We start from the raw sequence: 12398 nt of genomic DNA, 5'->3' as shown, positions 1-12398 counted from the left end.
GACTTCCCTAGGTGCCGGGTCATTTTTTTGGCTGTGTGCCGGCCTATCCCACCCCTAGTGGAAGTGCTCTTAAAGCTTCCTTTTTTAAAACACTTGATGGATCCAATGTTCAATTTCTTCCAAGGTAACCCGAAGACATAGAACCAAATTAAGACAATGAGGATCCTCTTCAAATCCTTTTTGTGAGTCATGTCCGTTTATCGACATCGTGCGGTAGGAATCATTTTAAATACTTTTATTTAAAATTAAATATGAATAGTACTTGAAGAAAACTGACCGTACGATGTACAATGAATGGACACAATTTGAGAATTCCCAATATCCTCATTCAAATTAAGAAGCCGAAAACTCTAGATGCCAGATCGGCTACTAACTTTTTTTTTCTACAACTGATGCAGCATGATATAGAGTGGAATCATACGATAACCTTAAAGCATATGAAACTGGAATCCACACGAAAATATAAGTAAACTTCAAAGTTGTTCATTGAATAATATGAAATGTAGTACACAACTCTAGGCTTGTTAAGAATCTTAATACCAACCAAAATATGAAAATAACAAAATATCGAAAAGTTGTTCAAAATTTAGAACACTGTTTCGGGCTAGTAAACATTAGAATGCGGCTACAATTGCCTATATGTCAGGGTGAAGCACTGAGTCTAGTCTGTCACACGTTCTCTTCAAAACGGCTGGCCACGGGCTCATATCGGACACCAAAGTTCAAATCTGCAATGCTTGGACTTTGCTGTCAAATTTGCGCATTCCAATCCGATTCTCGATCTACTCCACCAGATGTACATCAATAACTAAGATTCTTCTCCAACAAGAAGATGACGTCCAGAATAAAGCTATTAATGAATATGGGTGCTACTAGAACTCCTCTGGTTTAGCACCCTCTGCTTGAGACTCCTGCTCTGTGCTTCGTTCCAAATATTCCTGTTCGATAGTTTCCTTGAGGATGAACAGCCTTTGTATAACCACAGGCTGAGTCATCTGCTTGGCTTCTCTAATGTCGGTTTCTTCCGCATTTAGATGGTACGCATCAAGCATGATCTTAATCCACCTGTGAAGCTCTTTCGGAGTACTGCTCAGCCACAAAAAGGGGCATACAGAAGATGTTATCTCGCAAAAGTGTAACTGAAGTTTTTATTGATGAAAAATCATCTGAAAAAGAAAGGGGCTCTCTTACGTATATACAGCTTTGGGGTCCTTGGCTTCAGGTCCATCTCCAGGGGAGAAAGCTGTTGCCAATGCCGAGAATCGCTCTTCGGGATCCGTGATGTTCAGCAAATGCTTGAGTAGTTTTATTTCTTTTGGTGCAATGCTCCGAAGACTGCTTTTTGTGGCTTTGTACAAATGATACATTACGTCTTTGACCTGCACTAAGACATCTAATCTTGAGGTAACAGACAAGGAAGAGCAAGCATTCAAGTTCATGAAGGCCTAAAAAACTTCATAGTTAAAGATTTTAATATTGGTGAAGCTTCGCTTGAAGAAGCCAGAGTTGTTGATGTCCTAGTGCCTCACAGAACCTCGATAGAAGAATATATATTTTTTGTAGGAGTTACAACCGATCAACAAGTATCTACACATGTCTTCGTCACTATATATGTTCCTTTCTTGAAGGGATAATGTGCAAAAGGAAACCTTTGAAATCATTCTAAATTCCATTAAACTTGATAGCTGTCAGAGAAGTGTTCTTTCGTTTGAAGATACCTACAGTCGTATCCTCGTAAGATGAACTCATTCAACAGTATCTCGTGCACCCTCTATAATGACTTACACCCATTAGTACCTAAGAACAGAACAATGCAGTGCTTGGCGTATTCTTTAAATGCATTATACTGATTTATCCTTTGCTTGAGTTGTGCTTCTCTGACGCATTGATTGATTATGATAATTATTAGGAAAACCGATGATATGCTATAGGTACAAGGTTAATGACCATACCTCGTTTTTCATAGTTGTGGACTCCTTTGCTGAAGCCCAAGCACTGTTTATCAACAATACTAATGAAGAATCAAGCGCCTTAGCCTTGGCAAGGCTTTTAATCTTCTCACATGCTACATCCATGGAAGGAGAATTTAGGATTTCATCAAATTTGGCCTGAGCAGTATCTAATGTCTCCACATATTCCAGTGTGTTATCATAAGCACTGACAGCAGACAAACACCTAGCCCCCAGCCGGGCCATCGCTGATAAAAAAAATTCAGACAATCATATAAGATAAGTGAACAAACTACAAAACTCGATCTCCAGATCGAAAGAACTGTCATGGAAATTCAAAATTCGAAATGATCAATTGAACATCATATGTTTCCACCCAAAGTCGCACAGGTCAGATTTGGGAGAATTCGTGAAACTTTGTGCATTTGAAAAACCATATTGAAAAGAAAACTAGAGACACTCTCAAATATTTATGAACGTCAAAATCAAGTCATCAGCAAATGATTTCATGAAAAATAATCCACATACAAACACTGAAGATGATTGTGCAATTGTAATTACCATCACGATCCTCCAAACTATCATAAATTTCCGAAAGTAGGTTAAGGTGGCGAAAGAATTCCTCTGTGAAGTCTTTACGCCTCCGTGCAACTATTGCATTAACGTCAGTTGGATTGTCTTGTATCTCATTGAGAAGTTCATTGTGCCTTTCCATTTCATCATCAATCTGCAATGCTCACTCCTGATCAAACATAACCGTAAAAGAGCTCTAAACTCAAACAAGCATATATTTACACGAATCTCTACCTGTTCTTTCAGATGTTAATAAATAGAAGAATAAACAAGAATGAAGTGTATAATCCTAGTAGACCTGGAAAACTAAACCCACCCCTAAATCAAGTACAATGCTTATCTAATTTTCGGTCTCCAATGTAACTAAAGGCATGGTTTCAACTTTGTCCTTCTAATTCCTCACATATTACAGAAACAAAGAAAGAATCATCAAACCAAAAGAACTCGATAGAATAGAGACATCAACATACCTTCTTCACCTTTCTTCCCAAAGAAGTAAACTTTTCCTTCATTGTTGGATCAACCTCCGTATCTGCTCGCGTCCAACACCGGTTGTAAAAATTTTCCCTGTACTTCTTCCAGTCCTCCCTAAACACCAAAAACTTCCTCCAATCCTTTGTCCGGGGTTTCTCATTCATGAAAATATCAATAATCTTATCACAAAATTGAGTCATGGTGTAACCCTCAGCGACTTCAACATCTACTTGCTCTGCCACTTGGGCACTGGCTATGTTACTTGCTTGAGTACCTGAGCAACAAATTCACCTTCCCAAAATTAATATAAAAACAAACCAAAAAAAAATTACAGCAATTTTGAGCCTTTTGCTATATATTGTTTTGGGTTTTCAAAAAATTCAAAAACCCACCTCAAAATACTCAATTTAGTGGCAAATTATCTAAAACAAATTCTTATTTTCTCAAATTTTCACCATTTCTGCTTCAAGAACCAAAGTAAGACAGGCAGTGCTGAAATAAAAGAATGAAGGTTAGAAAAGACTCACGGGTAGTGGAGATTGATTGGATTACTCCTGTCTTTCTTCTGTGCTTGGACTGAAGGCGGTGTTTGGGAGGAGGGAAAGGAGAGGCAGAGGACATGGAAGGGATTGGAAGGGTTGCTGGGGAGAGATTTTCAGCGAGTGGGAAGAAATTAATGGCGTCGAAGAAGAAGGTGGAGGGTTTGGTTATGGAGGCTGAGAGCTCCAATCCCATGAAATTGCTCATAGTGTAGCTTCGCTGCTGCTACTGCTTTGTGCTGCTGAGTGTGTCTGTGCGCTTTGAAGCAGAGCGAAGCGGATAAGCAGCAGCAGCAGCAGCAGCAGGAGGTACTGATAAGATAATGCCGTAAATACTGAGTGCTTGCGGAGAGACCATCTTGTGGCGTCGTTTTATTCATTCACCTATGCAACCTAACCAGTGTCGCTCGACTCGACTCACCCACTTTATTTCTTCTCTCCCGCACACATGGGTTGTGCATTGTCTATCTCGGACCGAATATATGGAGCGACTCAAACGACACGAAGTCCATAATATATCAATATTAAAACGTTATATTGACATATTCGTATCGTATCGATGTCGTATTAACAATATGGTGCAACCAGTATGTATATTGAGGAGGAACTCAATAAGTGTGGATTGCCCTGGTTGTTCAAATGTCATCTTTAATCTATTGTGTCTTAAGTTTAAATCCTCTCCTGCTTATAGTTTAAATAAATTTCGTGTAGATTTTATTTCTTGTGAAAAAGGAAGAATGGAAATAATAGCATCTCTAATGTAATTTGTTTTTCAAAAAAGAAAATTGTAGCAATGATCCCTCAACTAAAAATCCATGACTATTATTGGTCTCTTAACTCATCAAAATGTGCAACTATGGTCCTTTTCGTTAACTCTGTCAAAATTCCATCAAAATAAGTTATGTTGGGAGGGTCATTGCTACAATTAGGTTAAAATTGAGGGACCATTACTCTAATTGGGTTAAAGTTGAGGGACCATTGCTACAATTTTTCTCATTTGGTTTTTCATATTTGCTCCTCGATTCAGCCTCATGTGCGTGGCATGTGATTCATTTTGACGGAACTTTTAACGGAGTTGAAGAAAATGATCATAGCTACACGTTTTGAGCAGTTAAGAGACAAATAGTCATAGATTTTTAGTTGAAAAACCATTACTCCAATTAGGTTAAAATTGAGATATCATTGCTACAATCTCTTGGTTGGATTGCCCCAACCCACATCGATGCCATGGATGGCTTGGATTAGTTGCTATCAACCCTTTACACCTAGATAAATGTGATGAAAGGAACGGAAATACTCTCTTGAATATTAGTGACATTTGAGATTTAACTAAATGAGATATAGTAAAATCTCACCGATCGATGGTTAATGGGTATCCATTTAGTGAAATGGAGGTCCATTTAGTTAAATGTAGATATGTGTTAATTATGGTGGTGAGTGATGATATTTGTGCTTGTGACCAAGGGTGGAGCCAATGAAGGCTTAAAGCAATCACATGACCATTCTCAAGTTAACAGATTGCGTATTTGTATATGTTTGAATTTGATTTTGTTTATCATTCTCAAGGAATGACCCTTCTCACCGACTAGATCTTTAATAAAACAAAAGCTAACATACATTGCACAAATATGCAAATTTTGAGTTGCTTACAAAAGAAACTCCTCTTGGTAGTGGTAGACTTGGGATTTACCCGTTTTAGACAGAATTATCCATTAAAACAGCCTAGATTGGTCAAAATTTAGCTCCTGCCAACAGGTTTCTATTTGTTTTAAAGAAAAGTCAAGAGCAAAAGGCCGGCTGTACTTATTGTACCATCCGAAAGTTAGCAACACCCAATGCACTCTCTGTAAGTGAAAGCTGTACATTTCATGAGAAGGACAAGGACCTCTAATTTTTATCCACGCACAAGTAATGTGGAAATTATCTCTGAATTTTACACTTGAACCTAATCACACAAATAAATTTCCGACACCAACGGGTACGAGAATTTCTTATTTGGTTTGAATAATTAAGGCCTAAAGTCGACACAAACAAAATTAATGAAACATTGTCATGTTAGCTGTTATTTCAAAAATTGGTGTAATAAGTTGGTGTCTCTAATCGTAAAAGTTGCGACAAATTCAGTTCATACAAATGCCAATTCCATAGGCACCAATGAGCTTCCATTTGAGTAACTTTTCATGAACTGGGGGAATCTTGTTTGATTGGTCTAAAAATATTGCATGCTCGGCAAAAATGGATTTATCTACAACAATGAGTTAAATTCCAGGGCAATTCCATCACTCAATTACAAACACAAATGCCAAAACCAAACGATGAAAAGCAAGGAAACCATTTTTTTCAATCTTTTTCGATTGAAACGAGTGAGAAACGGATTTATCAAAGAGGACAGCCTCCTCCTAGCTTTGGAACTCACTCCTTGATATGCTCTTCACCAGCTGTAAGGAGCCCTTTGCCCTCACAAACTCCTTCTTTTTAATTCCCCATCTCTACTTTCACCCTAAACCTGGGAGATCCCTAACCACAACCGGGGAAAAAAAATCAAGTTCCTCTCTCTATATGCCACATAAAATCCCATACCACTAGTTGCTTTGATTTTTCGGTATACATGGCTCCTAGTGTTGATCGTCGGCGTGATACAGTGATTGACATAGGGAAGCCGTCGAGCTTCACAGGGGGACTTGAGTTTTCCACCCTCACGTACACGGTGAAAAAGAAAACCAAGGATGAGGAGGGAAAATGGATGACGCAAGAAGTGGACTTGTTGCACAAGATCACGGGATTTGCTCCAAAAGGGTCTATCACGGCTGTGATGGGTCCTAGTGGTGCCGGGAAGTCTACGTTCTTGGATGGACTAGCCGGGAGGATAGCGAGTGGGAGTCTTAAGGGAAAAGTGTCCTTGGATGGCAAGGAAATGAGTCCAAGCTTGATTAAAAGGACTTCAGCTTATATTATGCAGGAGGATAGGCTTTTTCCAGCTCTTACAGTTTATGAGACTTTGATGTTTGCTGCTGATTTGAGATTGGGACCGGTTTCAACTGCAGATAAGAAGCAGCGAGTCGAAAAGTTGATTCAGCAGCTTGGATTAACTGTGAGTAATTCTTTTTCAATCTTTATTCTTATGTTTCTGGATATATCCATCGGGATATTTCAATCTGGATTGAATATTTATATGAATTTTCAGTTTAATCAATAGTTTAGATTGATAATTTGATAGCAAAACAAGTCATACTATCAATAAAAAAAAATATTTCCGGCATATATGCATGTGTTATAGGGTCATCTTCCAAATTAACTAAAATCTCAGTTTCCATTTCTTCGTTGGTTTACCGAAAACCCTAGTGCGTGCTTACATCAGTTTTTTTTTTCTTTTCCTTTTCATTCTTATTGCAGTCTGCTAGAAACACCTTCATAGGTGATGAGGGAACCCGAGGAGTGTCTGGTGGCGAGCGTCGGAGAGTTTCAATTGGAGTGGACATCATTCATGGACCATCGATCCTCTTCCTTGATGAACCCACTTCTGGTCTAGATTCCACCAGTGCTCACAGTGTCATCGAAAAGGTGCACCACATCGCACGCTGTGGAAGCACTGTAATCCTCACGATTCACCAACCCTCGTCCAGAATTCAATTGCTTCTTGACCATCTGATCATCCTTGCTCGAGGGCAGCTCATGTACCAAGGATCACCAAAAGATGTTGCTACCCACCTTGGTCGAATGGGGCGCAAAGTGCATAAGGAAGAGAGCCCCATCGAATACCTCATTGATGTGATTCAGCAATATGATCAGTCTGAACTCGGGGTTGAGGCACTAGCCGAATTTGCACGTACTGGAATGAAACCCCCGCTGTTAGTTGATGTGGACGTGTCACTTTCGACTGCTATGCCAACACCAACACCACCGCGCCATGGCGGACGTGGAAGTGAAGACCTCGAGGACAAGGGAAGGTCTGGAAAACGCCTGCACTTACAAACTAGTACACATGCAGTCAATGATTTTGATCACAGTGTGAGAAGTCCTTACAGTAATAATAATTCAAGGTCATGGACTCCAAGCCATAGTGGAGTTATGCAGAAACTGCAGATGTTTACCCCTTCAAGGCAACGAGCAGGCCAAAAGATGCAAAGCCCCATGAGGTAAGTCAACATAAAAAAAGTCATGTTTCAAATTTGATGCTAAATTTGTTGGATTAATTTACGTTGGTTCTCATTCAATTAAGCTTGAATAGTTGTCTTACATGATACCAGAGATCTATGCACTTATAGTGTCCGCATTTTACGCTTTTGGGGGTCGAGTATATTTCATATGCGTGATTAATTTTTTCCACCGAATTAATCACATTTGTCAATAGTTGATCAGAATCTTCCTCAGGTTTTTATGCTTAATTGAAAATTTGATGTCTCAAAGCCTAAATAAAACCGCATTGTATTATGTTGCAGTGCATCTCCAGGCTACAACTATTCGAGTGAGATTCTTCCAAGCACACCAACACCCCATAGCAGTGACTACACAGTGGACGAAAATGACTATCGGACCCCAGATCTTGGTCCAAACACCAAGTCATACCACCATCTTGGTCCCAAATTCGCCAACTCATTCTTCCCGGAGACTTGGATTCTCATGAGGCGTAACTTCATCAACATCAGGCGGACGCCCGAGCTCTTCCTCTCAAGACTGGTAGTCCTTACATTCATGGGCTTCTTGATGGCCACCATGTTCCTACACCCACCAGATACCAGTCAAGGCATAACCAATCGCCTCAGTTTCTTCATCTTCACTGTCTGCCTCTTCTTCTTCTCATCAAACGACGCTGTCCCAGCCTTCATCCAAGAGCGCTTCATCTTCGTCCGTGAGACTGCTCACAATACCTACAGAGCCTCCTCATACACAATTGCAGGCCTAGTAACATATCTCCCCTTTCTTGCGTTGCAAGCATCTGTTTACGCTGGCATTGTTTGGTTTGCCTTGGGACTTAGAGGGCCATTCATATACTTTTTAGTGGTTCTCTATGTTTCTCTCCTCTCAACCAATTCATTTGTGGTGTTTGTCAGCTCAGTTGTGCCCAATTACATCTTGGGATATGCAGCCGTCATTGCCTTCACTGCGTTGTTCTTCTTGTTCTGTGGCTACTTCTTGAATAGCCATGACATCCCTGGCTACTGGGTATGGATGAACAAAGTCTCCACCATGACATATCCATATGAAGGGCTTATAATGAATCAGTACCAAACTGACGATACTTTTGGAAAAAACTCTGACGGGACCAACATTACCGGTTTCGACATCTTGGAAGGGCTTCGCATAGATTACGGCGGACAACACACCCTCTCTGAAGTAAAGAAATGGGAGAAGGTGTACATAATGTTGGGCATGACTGTTCTATACAGGGTTTTGTTTTACTTAGTCATTCGTTTCGCGTCCAAGAACCAGAGGACGTAGAGAGAAATCACAGAGGGACAAGAGAGTGTGATCATCATGTAGATCAATTTGCTTTTCTAAGTTATGATTTGTGAAAGTGAACTGTTAATTTCTCTTGCTAGCTTCTTTTGCTTAATATTTGAAATTATGTTTAGAGCTGCAATAGATTGTTTTTATGTCCAATTGCAGGAGACTGGTGGTGCGTGTAGCATATTGGTAACAAATGTAAACCACATGAATTAGTAACAACAGGAAACACAGTTGTTTGGTTTTTCTTTCTTCGTCAACGAAAAATAAGAACGAAAAGAAACTGCTTGTTGAAATGTGTAAAGAGATTACAAACTCTAAATCATCATACTTTTAGGTGAAATTATGCATCAATATATTATCTGAAATTAATTTGATAAACAAAACATGTCAAACAGTCTAAATAAAAAGAAAAATAATTACATAGTAGAGGGAACAAACCAAAAGAAATGTTACCCTGTCAATGTTTTGGCCAAATTATATTGAGAACTGACAAAGTTTAATACTTGTTTTGTGAAAACAAAGTTGATGCTTTGGATATGCGAGCAATGTGTTGGAGGCATCGAACCCACACGTTGCTGTGCACAGAAGACCAGACTACAACTTAATAGTTAATATATAAATTGTCTGACCCATATAAAATCAAAATCCATGGCTTTAGTCATAGTTCATAGGTCACGGTCGGCATTAGCAAAGGGGTACTATTCTTTAGGTTAATGATTTTGCTTAATTAATATTTTGATGTTAATCAACGGTCAAACAGATTATAAGCCCGGAATCTTTTTCATTTGGTATACATAATATGTAGTAGAACATTCTGCCCAATCATTGTTCTTTAATGTTTTTTGTATATAATTTACAACATGTTTAAGGGGGAGCAAAGATAAACTCATATTTCACCTAATAAGATTAATAAGTGAAAGGCGGGGTTCAGCCCCCTGGTCAGAAAACAACCCTAGAAGAAAGAGGAAAGCTTGCTTAGTGGTCGTCAACTCAGCCATGGAACCTCCACTTTCCTTTCTGTCAAGACGGTTTTTCCATCCCTAATTCACTTATATCATTCATGCATGAAGCTTTGCTAACGTTATGGCTCATAGATTAGCCAAGTTAGCCTTTTTTATGATGTTGAGTTTTTTTTCTATTTACCCAACATCTGGATATTATTCATGATGTTTTACTTGAAGATTGTAACGCTTAATTTTTAATAAAATTTCTACCGTTGTCACCTAAAAAAAGAGAGGAATTTGTTGATTAATACAAATTTTCCCCAACTTACTTTTTTGTTTCAAAAGCAATTTCCAAATTTTGACTCAAAACTTATAAGTTGTACATATTTAAGTGAAATATTCTAAGCTTTGCAAGTGTGGGGCCATGAATTTTCCTGAACCAAACTAATGAAAATGGCTTGAAAACTTTGAGTTTTAATGATAAGGACAAAATAAAGGGTAAAGTGAATAGTACCATGATTGATTTTTTAGTGTAAAAATGTGGTTTTTCGTTAAAGTGAACAGTACCGGGTGCTTTTCGTTAAAGTTCCCTTGTTTAAATGGCTTCGATTGGACTAACAGTATAAACGGACCAATGGTACCACCACACCCAATTGGGTTCTATACTAGTTGGTAAGGCCCGCAAGTTTTCTCAAGAATGACCATGCTTGCTCTGTAAGGCACGACATTCGTTTCGACTGAATGGTATTTGATGATCTTGGAGATTCCTACAATATAGATATTGGATTCAGCCTCAAGGAATTACAATCTTGTAAGGAAAGAATATCTATTGTTAGATACAGGCTAGGATTCTCCTGGTTTACATGGATTCATTATCCTAAAAGGACTCTCACCCAATCACTGTAAATATACTAGTTTAGGGCTCATCAAAGGTGCATTGATAACGTGCACTCTGCTACATATCACTCTCTCGCTCTCTAGCCTACTGCTTGAGTTCTAAGACCATTACTACCTTGACTGTTGGAGAACCTTTGGCGGGTACCATACCACTACCTTAGGGATTCACGGTTCATGTCTCTCTTTTGCAAATGGTTGTTCTTGCACTCCTCCGTCTACTGCAGTGCACAAATTTGATTTCAACAATTTGTACTTTCATTGAGAACCAAATTCTTACTCATACTGCAACCGAGTGCTCACCGTGTCCACTTGCAACGAAAATAGCTCCGTTAACGCTAACAACCAATGGATTGTGCTTGGTAGTTTTTCCTAAAGTTCATATTTTTCCTTATCACCATATTAAAACCGATATTTAATATGAATTTACTCCTTCTGTTTTCATACAATATAAAATAATTGGAGACAAATCCAATTCAAATAATGAAATCATACTATTACTATGTTTTTTTTTCTTACCAAAATGATGCCATAATTTAGAAGAAAAGTTGACGACATGTATGGAGAGTGCCTTTTCAAAGGCTTGACCCTCTTCAAGTTGAATCTCTTTTCATCAATTAGAGCATCCTGAGATGTTAAATTTTAAATATAAAGTTTAATTTGATAGTTTATGTGGCATTTTGACATAGATTTGAAGTTGCTGTCAATTTTGGCACTAAGGGTGAGGGTTGCTTGCTTGCTAAACCCAAGTGCAGGTGTCGCGTAGTAGTATAAACTTGAAGTCCGAGTGTCGTATTCCTCAAAGAGCGTTGAAAAAGAATGCAGAATTATCAAGACTGAAACAAAGAACAATATCGAATGAGATGTAACTTATAGAAGAAAAGTTCAACAATTAAAAACACTAAAGCATCAGGGTTCCACCCATATACAACAATGCAATTTCACTATTTCGATTTCTTTTTATAACTCAACTGAGATGCCAGCAAGAAGTGATCTCAACCGGAAAATATAGCAATTAAGTTTTCCTCATATAAAACTTCATATAAAACTTCTTGAAAAGTGATTTTCATTGTAGCTATTCAAAACAAAATGCCCATTCAATTTCTTATAGAAATAATCCCAAATATAATTTGTACCTAAGGCAAAAAAATATTAAGAAATTACTCTGTCGAAATCGTACCAATCTACTAATTTATTCAATTCAGTAAAAGCATGAATGTGAAACAAACTATAGGAAAACATGATTAAACCTATGAATCATAACCAACATTCATCAATCCGAAAATAGAATAAATAAGAAATTCCGTTGAAAATCCACAATGTAAAATTGACATTGAAACTCCGAAATAGAATCGAAATAATAAAACTACATAATCGTAATATAGGTTGCCCCCCTAGCCTTAGCTAGGGGGATTAGTTCTCCATAAACTAAATAGAAAAAGAAATGTCTAAAATTATGAAAGAGCCGGCTCATTTGGAAAACAATCAAATGGAGATTATATAAGCTACTGCCACAGCCAACCTCCCTTCATATTCTTCTTGAATAATGGTCATTCATCAACCCATTATGAATATGT

The 12398-nt window shown here is 38.3% G+C and overlaps 2 protein-coding genes across 2 annotated transcripts; one reads left to right on the top strand and one right to left on the bottom strand.

Annotated features, from left to right (window-relative positions):
* Positions 1–463: 463 nt before the first annotated feature.
* Positions 464–4037, bottom strand: LOC103417577 (uncharacterized protein At4g37920). Its single transcript, XM_070823352.1, has 6 exons — positions 3524–4037; positions 2993–3270; positions 2511–2676; positions 1953–2197; positions 1192–1379; positions 464–1086 (listed from the first exon to the last, which is right to left on the bottom strand). Exons 1-6 carry the CDS (start codon positions 3741–3743, stop codon positions 873–875), a joined length of 1311 nt encoding a protein of 436 aa, XP_070679453.1. The 5' UTR covers positions 3744–4037; the 3' UTR covers positions 464–872.
* Positions 4038–6143: 2106 nt separating this feature from the next.
* Positions 6144–9069, top strand: LOC103426298 (ABC transporter G family member STR2-like). Its single transcript, XM_070824100.1, has 3 exons — positions 6144–6626; positions 6929–7671; positions 7975–9069. The coding sequence occupies exons 1-3, from the start codon at positions 6144–6146 to the stop codon at positions 8972–8974; spliced, it is 2226 nt and encodes a 741-aa protein (XP_070680201.1). The 3' UTR covers positions 8975–9069.
* Positions 9070–12398: the final 3329 nt, after the last annotated feature.

This window comes from Malus domestica, chromosome 01 (assembly GCF_042453785.1).
Source record: "Malus domestica chromosome 01, GDT2T_hap1".
Lineage (NCBI taxonomy): Eukaryota > Viridiplantae > Streptophyta > Magnoliopsida > Rosales > Rosaceae > Malus > Malus domestica.
The sequence above is the reverse complement of the archived record's forward strand: the minus strand, read 5'-3'. Positions and strand labels throughout refer to the sequence as shown.